The following is an 18,310-nucleotide window of genomic DNA, read 5'->3' on the forward strand; positions in this document are numbered from 1 at the left end:
GAACCTCCTCCGTCACCCTCCTTCCCCCTACCTTCACGTCAGCGCGCGTCTTGTCCGTCACCTCCATGACGAACTCGCAGCGCTTGCCGTTGGGTTGGCTGACCAGGTGGTGCAGGATGTGCAGGTCCACGGTGGCGCCCAGGTTGTCGATGTTGGACACGAAGATGTACTCCTTGCCCTGCGCTATCAGCTGGTCCAGCAGGCCCGAGTTGTAGAAGCTGGCGTAGATGTCACCGTGGCCGGGGGGGTACCAGCCTTCCGAGTTCTGGCTGCTCATGCTCAGACTCGTGGACACGGGAAGCAGCGACTCTTTGTTGACTCGGGGGTACCTGCGAGGAGGGAACCCGTCCTGGTTATTACACACCGACAGGTTTCAGGTTGTGATGGCGATTATCATGGCGCCAGGTTGGCTTTACATTTCTTTTCATGGAGCACGCTGAACTCCAACACTCCACATACACCGATCATCCATAACACTTGAGACCTGATACGGTGTCGAACCCTCAATGCTGCCAAACAGGCCCGAGCCAGTAAAGCTTGGACCCCACGTGACCTCTGAGGGTGTGCTGTGGAATCTGACACCGCGACGCCAACAGCAGATCATCCGAGTCCTCTGAGACGTGAGGCGCGGCTCGACCTTTCGAGTTCACCCCACAGTGACTGAAGTTCACAGCCAGAAATACTTTATTAATCCCCGGGTGGAGGTTCTTGTGACGTGGCTCCACACAGAATGAGTCGGCTAGAAGCTGAGGTAAGGCTGGGGAACTTCTCTGTGATGAGTGAAAATGGTCTGCAGCAATGGCGGTAAAGTCATCCGATTATCCGGAGATGGGTTGATGACGATAAATTCACAGTATCTCATGCAACCCCACTGTCAAATTTATATAGATATAGATTGACAAGAAGGGTCTCGGTGCACCAGGCGCAGCTCCAAACACAACATGTAGCTGCGCTACGTATTCCGACAGCGTTCCATCACCCCCAGCAGGAACTCCTGCAGCAGTCCGAGCTCCACCAGGTCGCCTCGTCGATAGGTCGAGTCTTCACTCCCCAACTGCCTCAACGCGCCTCCACTGCTACTGACATTTAACTACGGTTCCTTCCTTACAGTCAATACTGGCCACTGTAGACCAAGACGAGTGGAAATGCTCAGAGTCTGTCGTCAGCCCACCACCACGCACACAACTCGTTAAAGTCAAACGAATCCAACAGTTCACGGTTCATCAGCGGGACCTGGGACAGTAATTTTACAGCACAAAGACCAAATAATAAGATTGAAATGCTTTCCTCCCCGTCTGAGAGGAACCTGCGTCGCGACAGGTGCTGTGTAAATTTCTTATCTTCATATCAGCGCTTGGGCTTCAAACAGCTGCTCTGAGAAGTAAACGACTCAGGCTTTTCCAAGCAGGCCGAGAGTCCGAGCCGTCGTCTGTGTGCATTAAAGTGATCAAAGACTTTCTGAGAGGGGTTGGTGTCACGTCGAGTTAACAACCCTTCGCGGCTGTGTTTTTTTGGCACTTTGAGGAGATTTCAGTGTGCAGATGAGCCGGTCAGGTGAGAGGAGGCACCGAGGTCTTTTTTTTTTTCTCCCTCTTTCCAACGGAGGATTATTTCCAGTCCGCTGTTCTCGGAAGATTATTGGAGACGAGAGGCTTTGGTACCAGACCAAACACTTCAAAGGTTTGGTCTCATCCCGTCTCAAATCTCAGTCATTCCGTCACTTTTCACGCTGTCTGTTAGTTGTTAGAGCTTCTGCTTCTGAAGACAGACTTCTCCTCTTCGTCGTACAGAGACACAGATATCCAGCTGATCAGAGATCTCTACGGTGTATTTTGTTGACTGAGCGGAGAATGAACTCAGTTACTCTGAAGCCGCCCTCTCAGGTTATGAGTATTCCTGCCGGTGCCTGGGAAGTAATTATCCAATCTACGATCAAATATTTGGATTAAGGGAAGCAGGATGTGACACTGGAGTAACGCTTATATTAACACTGTCATGTCATTGTCACATTGTTTATGTTCACAATATTATTAAAAATAATATTTTAGTTTGGGCTCCGTTTTCCAGAACAGAGGAAACTCATACAAGCCCTACAGTCATTGTTTTTCCTATTAAAAAAAACCCTGTTTTTCTAAAATGACAGCTTCATGATTTGCATTAGTTCATCGTTTACTCCACAGTCACCAAGAGTCAAACTTTTGTATAGAAAATTTGCATTTATAATAGCGTCCCACATTAACAAAGCGTTGAAGACCTTCAAAGGGCTTATTTATTCCGCTCCTCACTTTGGAGGGACGCCAGGCAGTTTAATTTGGCCCAAAAATAATTGAAATGTCTGAACAAAGAAAGCCGTCACCTCCTCACACATTTAGCTGGAAGTGCAGATTGTGACACACGGCCAATTTCAATTTTTCCCCCTTATAAATTACTGTCACCACTTGGACACGGAATCCTCTTTGTCCTCTTTGATGACTGACGCTCAAACTGTTCAACCACTTTCTCTCCGCTGACATCTCCTCCTCGCACGCCACAGAACATATGAGCGCTCTAAATAATTCAAAGAAAATGAATGGGGGGGGGGGGACCCAAGTTGCACTTGGAATGATAAACTGGAAACAACAAGGCTATTAAATATTAAGATGCCTTTCCATCTTTTCATACATTACTTCCTGTCGGGATGCTGAACGAGTTTGTCCAGGAAGTTCAAACTGCTAATACGGAGTTGGGACATTTATCTACGTTCAGAAACGTTCTTCCTGTTTCTTTCTGTTCATGAACGGTTATATACCCTCCACTTATTAGCTTTTTTTTTTTTTTTTTTAACCCTGGAAGGGGGGGGGGGGGGGGGGTGCTCTCACCTGCTCTGGTTGAAGGTGTGTATCTTGACGCGGTGGTGTGTGTACTTCTGCAGGATTTTCTTTGTGTCTTCATCCGTGTTGAAAGAGTTCATGAGGACCAGCGGGACGTCTGTGTTGTAGGTCTTGTTCAGGTGCTGTGGTAAAAATTAAACACAATAAATAGAAAATATTAGCACCTTTTCAGACTTCGGAATTGCTTTAATTATAAAGTTTGGAAATATCAGCTCATTTGTTGACTTCGTAGAGTTAACGTGCAATTTTCCAACAATGACTCAAAAAAAAAAAAAGAGGAGATATGGGACAGGAACCAGCAGGGAGAAGCCGACGTGAGGAAGGTGGTCAAGAGTTGAATATGAAGTCTGTGAGAGAAAGCAGGGGATTATGGGATATTTTTTTTCTTTCCGGGCGTCAGCGAGAACATCTTTTTCCCCGTTAAAAAACAAAACAAAACACGAGGGGTGTTGGCCGGCAGCGAACGTCACGCCGCATGTAAGCAAACACAAAATCCCTCGTATGGAGTCCAACGGGACCTTTCTGTGAAGCAGCATTCAAACTGGAGGTCATTAGAAAGTGTGACGCCGCTTCGTAGCGCTCTCACACTACGCTAACACGCTCCAAACAAAAAGGGATTAGTTTACAAGCTTTTGTTTGCTTTTGACTTAACTGACAGTTTGCAACGTAAAGGCAAAGAAAAGAGAGTCGACAGTCTTTGTGTGTCTCGTCTGTGTGTTGATAGCCACGCTATAACTTTATTAGCAGAAACTCTTCATAAATGAGAACAGAAGAGACGTTTGGAGTTGGATATATACTACGCTTGGAGCAGATGTGCAAGTCTGAGGATCTAAAGTTGTTTTTTCCTGAGGTTTCGGTAATGCAGGAAAAGAAAATGCCTGAAATGTATTAATTTTTAATAAGAATTTTAACCTTTTCTATATTCTCACTATTTTCACAGCATTTTACTTGTTCAGACTTGTCGACTAGTCTAAATTTAATTTTTGTGTTTCAGTCATGGATGATAGAAGCAGAGGTTTTGCTTTAATCTAAGCAGGAATTGTCCGAGTTCTCTCTTTCTCCTTCATTTCCACCGATCTTGAATCAACCACAGAATCTGAAGGTTGTAAATCTCCTGCAGCCAGGTGGCGTCCTTGTAGAAAGCCTGAGTTTTCAACCCATGCTTATGCTTCTGACCTCACACACTTCCTCCCCCCCTTTTTTAAACTCCAAATTGGTCCAAAACACGAAGAGTCCTGAAGGAGCTTTGGGAGCGGAGAGGGGCGTTCTCACACTGCAGACGTGGTTTTTTTTTTTTTTGGGGGGGGGGGGGGGGGTTCACTGAGTGCAATCTGTGTTCTCTTTTTCTCAATAGGCTGATTCACTGGGCAGGTAATCTGAGCAGAAAATGGATCGCAGGCACTCGGACACAGAGGGCAGTGTGCTGGGAGGGGAGAAGTGTCCCACGAGGCCATTATGAAACACTGTATAAACTCCATTACACAATACGGCAAACATCGGCATCACTACTTTATTTATTCAAAGGCTACAGAAACTATCAAGAGTTCTGACGATGTTTAAATGTAGTCATCCCACCAGGATGATGGGGGGGGTTGATGGTGTCGTCCATGTGAAGTGATATACGTGGGTTCAGGGGCGAGGTGAGCTCCTGGTGTAGGGAAAAGGTGGGATTTGGTCCAAATGAGAGCACAGGCTCTTCTCCTGCAGCACACAGCCGTCCTTGTGTTTCTGCCAGCCCTGCCCAACAACCCCCCCCCCCCCACACACACACACACACACCCCACACACACACACACACACACACACCCCCCACTGAGTTCCTTCCAAAAGTCCTGCAGATGAAATAAAAACACACGTCCACAGAATGTAACAGAGATCAGGAAGTTAAGACATGTGCCAGTGATTTTCCATGAGTCGTCTCATAAAAAAAATAAATAAATAAAAAGTATTTGATGCATCTATCGGGAATGCTGAAGGAAAAAGGCAAGCTTCGTCGCCTCTTGCTCCGTCCGCTCTGACGTCACAGTCCCACTGTGGATTCCTCTGAATCAGGCAACTGCTCCCAAAGTCTGAGTCACAACAAGCCGTTTGTCACAGATATATAACTGAGGTGGAGTGGAAACTGGAGCCAGTGAAGAGTTCTTCAGATCAGAAGAAGAGATGGATGTTGATGAAGATAAGATTGCTAATGCGGTCATGACTGCAGCTGTCAATGTTCCTATACATTGATCCGTCCAGCTATGTGGCCATCAATCTCTTTCTTGCACAGACTCTTACTCTACTATTTGTTTCCACTCATCACACAAGTTAGGAAAGCAAAAAATAAATAAATTAGAAAAGCAGGTACTGAACACTACCAGTTGTATCACAGTCTTTGGCAAACATGCTGGTTCACTTGTTCAGTGAGAAATCTCGCGTCACGTTCAGGTTTGGCTGCATATTTTCTTGATTATCTGCATGTGATGGAACCAGAGCAGATAACATCACAAGTCGGGCTGCTTGAGTATGGAGAAAAAGAAAAAAAAAAAATCATAATCACGACGATGTCTTTGAATTTGGAACAGCATTTATTGAATATGTTTAAAAAAAAAAAAAAGAAAAAAAAAAGAGTCTCCTGTTAAATATATGAAAATATCTTAAAATGTAGTCGTAAGAAATAAAATGTTTTTTTGAAAACAAGAAATAAATGAAAATACAATAAGGGATAGATATACTTCAAGAAATAAGTCCAACAGAAATACTTTGATAAATTGGTCCAAAATAAAATAGTGGTGGTGTAGAGCCGATGAACGGGAGTCGGAGGCGGCGTGTTCAACAAGGACCTCTGAACTTTGTTTTCCATTCGAACACATTTTATCAAATTTTTTCTCTCGTCTCTCCAACGGAGCGCACACGCGGTGTAACAACAAAACTACTTCCGCTCAGAAACCCCACCTCTCTACAAAATAAAGTTCCCCACTGTGGTGATCAGTTAAGGTCATAAAAGCTGAACACGCCGCCTCCGGCTCCCGTTCATCGGCTCTACAACGTAATCGTTTTTCCTCGATTATCTGAATTTTGAGATGGCCAAGATCGTAATCACGATTAAAATGCGATTAATTGAGCAGCCCTGCTTCACACGGTTATAAATGGCTAATAAAACCCAGCAATTCGATGTGGCGTTTACACAGAACCCGACTGGACAAACAAGGTTTGACCAACTTCCTCCATCCAACTGTGATTTCAATCGGATAAGTTCAATCTCATCAGAAGTGTTTCCACGACAAATTAAATTAGGTGGCTTTTAATCAGATTACTTAACTTCCGTGAAACTGAAGCGAGTATCGGCTGAAGGAAAACCACGAGGCTGGGATTTCAGGGTTAAAAAGAACAAACACAGGACCTGTTGAAAAGCACCTCTTCGCCCCCGTGTCTTTCCAACATCAAGAGATTTTGCCCCCCAGACGGCTGGTGCAATCAGGCCCATCCTGAGCAGCTCAAACCTCAGCAGCACCTACTCAAACAAACCCACCCACAACTCCTTCAGCGCTCGTGACAATTCTCTGCGATCAGGACTTGGCTCTGTTCTTCGGCAGTCTCTTCTCTGCACTGGGAAAGTCAAAAACCCATCTGAGCAAGGCACCTCTCGCTTTTCCAGGTCGGTGTCACAAAATCTCAAGCTGAATTTACAGGTTGAAGTCGTGTCTCTGTGCCGCCAAGTGAATATCAGTTACATAATGCCTGGTGTTCTTGTGTTGGTTGTCGTTAAGAAATATAATAATAGGCATTAAGTCTATAATTCAGGCGCTCAAAATTACCGACAATCTGAAGGCAACAAATCTGATGTGACCACATGTGCCTGTAAAACTGGAACTTTTATTACTTTAAAACTTAATGTTAACAAACCGTTATGGTTTGTCACTGCAGATGCAACAGCATAATCATTAAAACACAAAGTTCTCAAACGTGTATCACTACTTTGTGCCAGAACCTTAAATATCTTCCAAATATATATATATATATATATATATATATTTTTTTTTTTTTTTTTTTTTTTAAACAGAAATATCAGCCCTCAGCCATTATTCGTTTAAATTGACTGCAGCACTGGTATGGATCACTGTTACCATGGTTACCATCAGCTGCTGTATGTGAGGAGGAGGAACAAGATATCTACACTGATATTTGTCTTTGAAATTAGGGAGTAAACACAAACAGCCACCAGAAAATAAATAGCCAAGTAAGGCACATGAAAAATGTACTTTAGCACAGTAATCGCTATCGTAGCTATTTTTCTCGCCGCCTCCAGTCATTTCCAGGTACCATCAGGTGCAGGAGGATTATGTTGATTGAAGGCTTTTTTTTAAGCTGACGGAGTCGGTGAAGGGGTGAAGTTTGCGAAGCAATACAGACCTTTAAACTAAGATGCAGTGCATCATTCAGCACCTAATGGAGTCATTATCATACTTTTGGGCGACACTGGAGTATTCACCATCTTCAGTTACCCGAATGTAAGTTCATATGAACTTTATCACTAAATGCAGAGTGACACAGCTCCAGTATAAATCTTTTTGGATTGTGATAGTGAGACCATCTGGTTAAAAGGAAAATCGTTCACGAGATCTGCAGTTTTTCCACATACTTTCATACAACGTGCCATTGTGATACAATCTATTCACACTGTGCACACAACCAAGGGTTCTCAGTGCAACGACTCCTCACAAAAGGACATTTTCTCATTCAAAACTAGCTGAGCGAGAGTTTCCGTACCTCTATCTGCTGCACGGTGAGGTCCAGGAAGGTGTTCTCGTTGCGGACGCTGATCAGGCTCTTGGGGCCCTTGCAGCCCATGCTGGTACCCAGACCTCCGTTCAGCTTCACCACCACCAGCTTGTTCAAGCTGTTGGCCACGTCGTCCGGCAGGCCTCGAGCAGCGATCTTATCGTAGGGCTGGATCTGGAAGACAGACGGAGAGAGAGAGAGAGAGAAAGATGAATGAGGGTCAAGGAAAAGGAGACGCATGTGAAGTACCTTCAGGGTGCGTTTATGCTCACAGTTAAATATATCTGATATCTAAATAATGAGCTGAATGTCAATTTTGATAGTTTTGCCTTCAACTCAAAAGGCTGGATGTTGGATTTTAACAAGTGCATGTTGTGCAAACTGCTCTATAGTAATGCAGATTCAAATCCTGGCGGCAAACGTGCGTCTTTCAAAAACTATAATCCCACCCTGGGCTTATGGAAATGTTTACATCACCCTGACGATTCATTTCACTCGTTTTCTGCCGTCTCCACTTCATAAATATTGGATTTACTTCTGCACAGTTTTATTCCTGCAGCTCCGAGTTTAAATTGTGATTGTTTTTCTTCTTCGCTACATTCAGTACCTTTGAATAAAGAATCAATGCAAATGAAACACTTTACACATCTATTCGAAATGTAAACTCTCAGTACCTTTAAGAAACAGCGCTTGGACGTCGGTACAAGACATCTGGTCGTTACAGAGCACCGTTACTGTGGGGCCATTTTACAAACTGACACGCTAAATATGATTGTAAAAAGGAAGGAGTCAAAGCAGGTCTGAATAAATCCTTTGTTGCACAAACCGACAACCTTGAGAGTCGTCGCTCTGTGCAGCGATATGCTGTTCCGAGCACTCCTGCCAGGATCGGAGGTCCTTCCTTCCAAGTGTGTCAAGCGCCATCTGTGATATGCACTGGTTCTCTCCCGCAGTGTTAAATCTGCGTCCCATCAAGCAGGAACTCCATCTTAGGAAACGGGCAAAAGTCGCAAGGAACCAAATATGGCCAATTTGCTCAGAATGAAACGTTCAAAATGGAGATCAGAACAGGTCGAAGCTTGTTCCTAATGAAATACTCAGTAATTTCCCTGTTAATGACTCAACATCCTGATCAGCGACTTTAATAAACAGGTTCCTCCATCATAACAACAAACACACAAGTTAGCCCTTCCCTCCGTCTCACCTTGCTTGTTGGTTTTAGCTCATTGTGACTGTTGAAGTGACACTGTTCTGACACCACTAAAGACATCAGTCATGCGAGAGAGGCGTTGCTCAGCATACTTTGAGAAGCTTGTATTCCAAGCATGACCGACGACATCATCTCTTCTCCATCTGGGCCACCATAATAACGTTTCCCTCTCTCTCTCTCTCTGTGGCCTGCCTGTCGCACAAACGCTCCGACGCAACGCTGACGTCACAGAGAAATGAGCGGGAGGGGATGTGCTGTCTGATGTAATACACACATCTGCTGTCGCTCCGCCGAAGAGCCCCGTCTTGGTTCAAACCAGGGTATGAAAGGCAGTAGAATTTTGCAATCTCACCCATGTCACCATGAGTTTTCGTAATTTACCTGTGACTCACTCATTGCAGCCGCCTAAAGGATCTGAATTTGGGATGCTTCCGCTTTTGTTCACGCAAATCACTTCTAATAAACAATTCAGTAATGCCGATCAGATCGCGTCACGGTGTCGAGTGTGGGCTGATGAATCACCGGCTGAGCACTGAAATGAGCTGAGCTGATGTGGAAATGTGAAAATGTCGCAAATCATTAACTTGATCTGCTTCTCTGAACAAGAGAAGGACATTAACACAAAGTTGAAAATACAAAAGAGTCATGGTGCACACAATACTGACCGTAATGGCTTAATATACAACACAGCCGGGTTTAAATGGAGTACCAAGCGATTCTTGTGAACCTATTGGAGTGTGTTGTGTGTGTGTGTGTGTGTGTGTGTGTGTGTGTGTGTGTGTGTGTGTGTCTCAGTGTAAATCTACACACCTGGATCAATATTACAACCCTCACATCAGCATATTCACACATCATGTATCGACTTCTTTCCTTCTCCTGCATGGAACGCGGGCAAGATGGAAGAACTTAATATTCAGCCAACCAGAAAACCAGGGTCCATACAAATTCACAGGAAAGCCTTTCTTTAATAAGGTGAAACTGAACCAACAGCCTGTGGCTTTGTCTTTGAGCTTCGTCCAGCGTCATACTTTCATCAAGAATCTGACAAATAAAGTTGAAAATGACGTGCAGAAGCATCCAGGGACATTCTGTTCGAACCAGATGTTGCAACGGATTCCCGTTTGTTCGAAGCAGATCATTGGGTAAAAAAACCTTCAAAAATATCAGAAATGCGTCGGTCATCCTGTGACTTTTCCTGCTTCAACCCCGGAGCTGCCAGTCCGTGACGGCAGACACACACACAGCAGACCTCCTGATGGAAACAGACGCTCTCTCCTCTGGGGTGATCCCCCCCACCCCCCCACCCCCAAACCTCGCCCCACGTCGGGTGTGAGGTTACAAACACAACACACAACGCAGGAACAGCTGCTGCTCCGTCTCCGTCCTTCACACTCGGCGGGCGGTCACGGCGGAGGACTACTGGACGTTTTCGCCGATGGAAAGTTGTGAAACAAGTTGACTGAAGGCGAAAGCCTGATCAATGACAATGGCTTTGTTTACTGCACGGTGTTTGGAAAATAAAACTGTGTTTGGAGTGAAGACACACGGCTGCTGGAGTGTGTTTGGTTCTCGCTGCTGGAATGTTTTCCAGCCGATATCCCCCATCCGACCCCTGTACCCCCGGAGGGAGAGCTTCCAGACCCAGATGTTTCCCTTTCTGGACGAGAGTCGCCTTTTCCCCTCTTTCTCCTCCATGTCTGTGTGAGCAGGTATTCCCCCTCTCGCGCGTTTAACTTAAGACATGTTGTAGAGGTGATGAAGACGAGGTCAAGCAGGTGTTATTCGCTTTAAAGGTTTGGAGGAAATGAGTGAGAATAAATGAAATGTACAAATGATAAATACAAATGTGTGTGTGTGTGTATGTGCTCATTCGTTTCCAAGGTAACATTACAATCAGTAACCTCAAGTAAACCATTTCTCCATCGTGTGATTATTTAAGTGGTTCGTATTTGATTGAAGTTATCAATATGAATTGATACGTTACTTCAGTTGAGGAAAAGCACAAGAAATGTGATTTCCAATTAAATTTCCATTTAAAACCTGCTTCATTCAGAGTTTAGGGCATCGTAGTCTCCCTTTTGAACCTTGGAGTTTTTAACCCTCCTCGCCCGATCGTGACCACTCTGTTTCCACTGCAGGAATAAACAGCTGGAATAAATCCACAAGACATGTCTATCTGTTGCCACCGGCCCGACGCTGGATTATAATTTTGGACTGGCACACGTCAGCAGGATTTAAAATGTCATACAACCACGGCAGGGTTTGCGCAACATGTAAATCAGCAACAGAGGAGGAGGGGAGATATATACAAACACCACAGTCCTCGTTGAAGTGGAGTGGAAGCACGACACTGATGTAACAAGGAGAATTACATAACTAAATAATTTGCTGTTGGCTTCGCCACAGTGGTTAGAAAGTTGGTTCACTGCCCCGTGTGTGTTTGGCAAACGACTACGCGCTTGATTTCCTCTCATGCGAGGTCCGATTTTCATTTTCAACATCACAAAAAAACATGTCCGTTAATTCAATGTGGCGGGCCTCGCGTCACATGGTACAAACATCTTAATTGTCTGGGATTAGGATTCTTTGAATGAGCAGGAATGTGCCAAAAGGCTCTGGAGTTCTCTGCTCACTCCAACCACCAAGCAATTGCTTCCTCAAATGTCTTGCAATATTGCCTCCCAGAAGCCACGTTGTTTAAACAACAGTGGTACTTGGCACAGATTTGGGTGTGCCATTTCAAAGATGAATGGCCTTCTATCTCTTTCTCAATAAGCTGATGTGAAGCAGGCTTTCAGTAATTGTTTGTTGGCTTCAGGATATTAAGTTCAGACTGCCAACACAAACAACCGACTCAAAACAAGAGCCATTTCTGTTTGTGTTGGGATGAGGTGAAACTCTCCTCAGAATTTGCCAGAGACGTCCAACGGGATCTCTATTCCTTTTTTCACATTAAAAATGACCCACTGAATCAATTTATCACACAATACCAGAAGGACCATATGCTAATTAACTCGTATAACACATCCAGTGTGATATATGGCAAAGTTGCTCAAAGTTAACCAAAGAGAGCTCCTTTTATTGTGCTGACGGGATAGTTCCTCGTTATTTTCTTCAGATTTCTATGCTGTAATTTCGAAAAGCTTATTAACTTTATTAACTCAAACTTAACGTCGACTCAGTTTTCCATCAAATCTGCCACAGAAGCAGTGACAAACACAAAGCCATCCTTCATTTATTTGATATTTTGATCATTAAAGCCCATTAACTGAAATTATAGTGATATTTTAACGTGCTTCAAGCTTCAAGCAATCCGACTGAGTCTATTGTGAATTTCCTCACTGAGGGCTAAATAAAGAACGATCAAATCTATCAACATTGCCCGGAAGATTCTACTTTTCTATTTTGAGACCAAAAATAAGTTCCGTTAAACAAGAAGATTTCCTCCTTCTGTTTGGAGGAGAGAAAAAAAAACCTAAACAATCTTGGCTTGAGTAAAAATAAACCTGCAAAACATGGAACGACGGCAACGTGCAACCTCATGACAGCTGTAAGAACTCTAATGATCGAGATGTGAAAGTGTAATGACAACTTTTCATGGATATTTTTGTCTTTGTCTGCATAACTATGCTATTGTGTAAAAATAAGGATGTCTTGTAAGAAACAATAAAACTGTCTCTGTTTCTTCAGAGACATTTTGTGATCTCGTGCAAACGGTAAAAAAAGATGCATAACCTCCCGTTCATAAATACAGTAAGAATTTTTTTAAATATATTTTTTTTTCTTGTGAAAGAAAGATAAGCTATATATGAATATTTAGCAAATTTAACAAATAAGAAACAAGTTGTAATCCTTGTGTGGATCAAGCTGAAGTAAAATCTGATCGTAAATAAAACGGTTTCTTCCAACTATGGAAAACGTTTGAGGATAGGAAAATTATAAAGGTGCTTCACACCATGTCCCTGCTATTCTAATCCAACCTGGCCTGTCTGACTATTGTGCGATTCGTTTTGACACATTTCCTGACGCAACCTGAGCAGTCGCGAGTTGAAATCCTCCCCCGGGGAACCACAGAGGGTTCACCTGCAGGTACTGGGATTAGAGCCTCATGTCACAAATTAGCTTTGCCTAATCTTCCAGCCACAACTTTTCGCAGTCAGCTGAAATCGGATTTAGAACGATAAATACAACTGATGTCCAAAGAGCCCTCGTCAGAATACATTTCATATTCCTTTTTGCCAAAAGCATCCAAACCAGATGCAAAAAAAAAAAAAAAGTCCGGATCACATTTTGTGGGCATTAAGTAATCATCTCGCACAGAGCGTTTATCTATTATACGCACGCATTTTTACATTAACATATTTTCCCTTCCTTAAACCACTTAAAATTCTTAATTCGTATTTATGGAAACTTGATATAAGATATTCAGGATGACCCAAACCACAAAGACTTCCTCTGGCAATCAGCCACGACATGAGAACAATGCACAAAGTTGTCCTCGAACTCATCTTTTACACGCCACACACACATGTGCACACACACAGACACACCACATGACCGTTTACAACTCCTAGGGCAGCGTGCAGTTAAGTGTCTTTGTAGTCTTGTGTGTGTGCGTGCGTGTGTGCGTGCGTGCGTGTGTGACATTCCAGCACTTTTTGTTTCCAGCCTGCAAACAACCATTCCAAATCCTCAGCCACCTTTTCAGCTCAAACCATCTGGAACATCAACACGATTAGTTCAAAATAAATTAATCTCACTTTGACAACACATTCTACGTTAATGAAATGGGAAATTTTTATTATGTATTAGAGAACATTGCAGTTTAACAGCTGCTTCGCCAGCACCTACCAACAATCCCAGCAATTACTAAAATAAATATACAGCATCTATAAATATTTAATTACACAGGCAGTTGTCGGAAGGTTTGTATTGACATCAGTAATTTAAAGCGGGTAAATGGAGTTATTATTTCACCAGTTAGTTACTACTCCCATTAAGAATGCGTGCATGTGGTTATGTAATGAAACTTCAAAACTAAAAATAGTAGTTGGTGAAATCAATTTCAGCTTTACACATGTTTAAGTTCCACAGTTCTGTTCCACTTAACTTTGTTGAAGAGAAAGTTAAGCGGAACAGACAGGACAAACCCTGCGGGGGATGCAAAGTCAAATAATGTCCAGAATAACTGAACGCTGGGGTAATGAACCAGGTACTTCAGAATTTTAAAACTGATATGGCTGCTGAAGAATGAAATCTCAATTGCATCCAGGCACAATGTTTAAAAATGCTTCACGATGAATTCTGCTAAATTATGACCGTTTTGAGCTTTATTTTTTCCATTCAGTAGACAGAAAAATTAGTCGCCATTAACATCCTTAACTCACATTACTGTCCACTTTAAATTTCTCACCCAGTTTTGTAGTATGAGAAGTATGTTAATGAGACAGAAACCCTATGACTTCAATAGTGTGACGAGGTGGTAAGAGACTCTTCAGATCAATATGAGTGATGAGAAAAGCGAGATTTCACACATAACGTGAATTATTTTCTCCAATGGAGCAGACATTTAACCTTGAATCATGATGAAATACAGCATAAATAAAAGTCTGAGAATAGCCTTGGATTTTAAACCATAGCCCCGTGTAATATAAGGGGTTCATATCATGCAGGGAATGTCGATACACTTTTTTGTGTGTACTATAAGTAACCAGAGAGCTGTAAGTGGACATATTTTATAAACCAGAGTAATACATAGAAAAATTGTGGGTTCTCTGCAGAGATATTACTGTAAAAACAGTGAAGCATTCAATCAGTTAGTATACTGGACTAAACTCAGGGTGACTTACGAGTGGAGATCATAACTACCATGATTCTAGGCTAAATTACTGTGGTTGTAGTTCAGGTCATCATTAGATTCACAGGATGACTGTGGTTAACGTACAATCTCGTCTTCAGTGGGGTTTGACTGTTTACACTGAAGTGGCACACACACCACTTTCACATAGTGCAGCAATAATCCTGAAGAGACTCAAATGTTCTTGACCGACAGAATCAGTCATGTGACCTCAGACCAGCTAACAAACACACCAGCTTTTTGGAGGCTGCTCCCCCCTTTTTTTTTTTGTTGCACAGATATAATTCACTTGTCATGTAAATTATAATTTAAAATCACAGGGACGTGATGATCGTCTGGAAGTGCGAAACACGTTCTTTGAATGGCTTGACCAGTAATATATGTTAATCGATACGGACGACCTGACAAAGCAGCACGCGTCACAACCCACGATAATGATATTGTGACATACTGTATCGTTTGTTTACTTCGTACATCTGCATGACTTAACGATATTAAAACATGCCACTGAATCACTGCAGCCACGTGTCAGTTTCTACTGGAAACGATAGAATCAACAGTTCGACTCTAGACACTCACTGTCTGCTAATTGTTATTAATTTCCTAATTTATTTATGCTTAGGTTTATTAAAAGAGAAAACAAACACAAAAAAAAATATGGGATCTGAAGATTTTAGAGTGACGCAGTGACTGTTTGCTCAGCGGAGAGCTGCGAGGAAAGGCAGATTAGATTAGGTTGTCAGTTTGTGCTTGTGTGCAGTTTTGGTTGGCGAGCCGAGGGGATGGCGAGGTCAGAGTCGAGCGAGACGAATCGGGACTCAAGACCGGTCCGACGATTCGAACGCGTCGCGCCCTTCGTTTTCTCCAGAGGACCTGGACACGTTTATGTGAGCCGTGACTCTTGCTCGCTTTCAACTCGCAGAGCGGGTGATTAATGAGGAGCGCCGGACAGGCTTCCTTCTTTGAAATGTACTGGGAAACCACGACTTTCCGCAGAGTTTGTCAGTTACACGTGTCCTTTTGCAATACGTCGCACATCTTGTTTATTACAGGAGCTGGAGCCAGATAAGAAAAGCATATTGTATTAAATTACTGGGAGAAGTTTATGATCACATAATAATTTACAATAGCATGATTTAGCTTTTTTTTTTCTTTTTTTTTTTAAAACAAACTTGCAAAGATGCTGCTGTTAATGTGGTTCAATTAATTTCCTCAGCTGCCTCCCCACAAATTGTATCTGTAGACTTGCAATCGTTTATTCATGGTTTCTGTTGCCCTTTTCTTTTTTTTGCCGACGGCTTTGACTTTGTGACCGACCATGTCCCATATCACGTTTTTCTTTCTCTCTTTTTTTAATTTTGTTCCCCAAATTATGATTTATTTGCCGTGACACTCTGATATGCTTGATAACTTCCTCCATAATATCACTTTTTCTGTGCATGTGAGCCTCATCCAGTCACTGTATGGCAAATAACCAAACATGGAACCAAGACTATTTCCAGCAGATTTCAAATAAACAGACCCCAATGTCACTCATGGCGTTGTTGTTAGTTGCAACACTCGCAAAACATACGCAAACAGAGAACACGGATTTTAGCACGCTCTATACAGGATCTTAGTATATATGGTTTGTAAAAGGTCACGGATCAGGGAAACCAAATGGTAACTTAAAAAACAAAGATTTCAAGGTTTGGGCTTGGGGAAACATTCGGGACTGCAATTCGTTCAACGTGGCCATTATTGCACTTTGTTCCATCTGCAAATACTTCAAGCACATGGAATAAAATGTGCTAATAAAACACAAATATGAGTCCCGTCAGGTCAACGACAGAGCTCGCCTTGATTATACCTTCAGTAAACAGAAAGACTGATAATCTTCAAAGTAAAACACTTCAACTGTGCTTCAAAGTCTGCTACAAACACGTGGCTTTCACACGCTTTCTCAAGGATCTCATGGAGCACAATATCAAGAGCAGCCACTTAGAAAACTGATTTAACCCCGTGAGGCTTTCCTCGTGCATCGTCAGTATAAAAAGCCCCATGACAACAAACTTAATCATTTCATTCGTACGGCGAGAGGGTGTGTTCACGCTCGACTACGTTTCACAACAAACCCTGAAGCGGTTATGTTAAATAGTTGAAAGCAGTCATTCAGGTATGACCACATAAAGCAGTGTGTAATTAGCGTCAGAACAAATGTGAATCTTTGTTAATATGTGTGTGACGCAGGATTTCCTTCTCAATACATCATCTAAAGACCGGGTGTGTCCACAGCAAGGACAAATACAACTGTTTCCATTTAGCTCAGCCTGTAGCATCATGACAGAACTCAAAAAGAAAAGTTTATATGTTGAATGTAATGTCTCAGGAGATATTTATAGCTGAAAAGAGAAAAAATACATCCAATGCGCAAAACACTGAAATAAAACTTTAAATCAATTGACTTTCACAGGTCGTAGATCTAAAACAAAACAACCCCGAACTCTTATTTAAAGTTTATTTCTTTAGAAACCAGATGATTCTAGTGACTTGTGACTGCTTTTGTTGGCGTTCCAATGCTTTCCCGAAAAAGCGCATTTCTAACGTTACAAGTGGTTTTTCCAACTTTGGGAATCGTGATGTCAGAATGTGGAGATACGTTACAGTGAGAGGTTTGTGTTATTAGACTGTGTAAACAAAATACTGAAATGAGGGATGAATGAAAATTTTTATTCAGGAAATAGCTTTTGGGGGGGTGGGGGGTTAAAATTTGGCAGTAACCTGCACTTCATTCACTTTTGACTAATCACACTGTATCGCCACAGTTTCTTTAAGTCTTTCCTGTTTTCCCACAAGTGCTCCTTCCAGTTCCACGTTTCCGTCCACAAACAGGCCGCCGTGGTGAAACTGATCTGCTTCACCATGACAGAAAACATACGAGTTTGATTTGTACATTAATGACAGATGCACAAGGCCACATTGCTGAAAGCGTCAGCGAAAAGTCACAACATTAAAAGAAAGCGACCAGTGTTTGAAAAGCAGCCCGTGAATGGACACTTGTTTTTCTCTGCTGATTAATTTACTTCCCTTTTTTTTTTTGCTTTCCCGGCATTGTCGTCAACTGCTCAACAATTCCCAGTGACTTCACAGACCCCTTTCCCTGGAGATCGGGATGAATCGGAGAAGTTTTCACTTGTAGCTCAGTCAAGACTTTTCACTTGTGTACTTTGAAGCTCGACATAAACGATGGAAACTGGAGGAGCGCGGTGAAAGTCTCCCTTGTGGCTGATGAACACAAGGAAGACCTCCAAAATGTGCTGTTTTCGGGCGAAGGAGAACAACAACTGAAAGACACGCTGATGACTTTGTAAAAGAAACAGATGCATGGCACAAAGGAAACTGAAGACTCCTGTGGTTTGGCTGCTCTCCCGGGTTGAGGATTAAAAAAACAAAACAAAAACAAAAACAAAAAAACACAGAAAGCAGCATTTATATTCGACTTTATAAGGAAGCAAACACATGACTGGTACCTTGGCGTTTTAAAAAATGTACTCCGACCTAATAACTTTCAAATGAACGTAATCATGCAGCGATAAAGCAACACAAATGTTCTGCCTTTCAAACCAGGACTTT

The 18,310-nt window shown here is 42.7% G+C and overlaps 1 protein-coding gene across 1 annotated transcript in view; it reads right to left on the reverse strand.

Moving 5' to 3' along the window:
- The window catches only part of ugp2b (UDP-glucose pyrophosphorylase 2b), a 31,991-nt gene that overhangs the window by 4,213 nt on the left and 9,468 nt on the right, over positions 1-18,310 (reverse strand). Inside the window, exons 4-6 of the mRNA XM_080507109.1 lie at positions 7,620-7,805; positions 2,859-2,992; positions 32-329 (exon numbers count right to left, since the gene is read on the reverse strand). Of these exons, the coding sequence (XP_080363235.1) occupies positions 32-329; positions 2,859-2,992; positions 7,620-7,805 (618 nt within the window). The remainder of the gene's footprint in view (positions 1-31; positions 330-2,858; positions 2,993-7,619; positions 7,806-18,310) is intronic.

Source organism: Blennius ocellaris, assembly GCF_963422515.1.
Source record: "Blennius ocellaris genome assembly, chromosome: 13".
NCBI lineage: Eukaryota > Metazoa > Chordata > Actinopteri > Blenniiformes > Blenniidae > Blennius > Blennius ocellaris.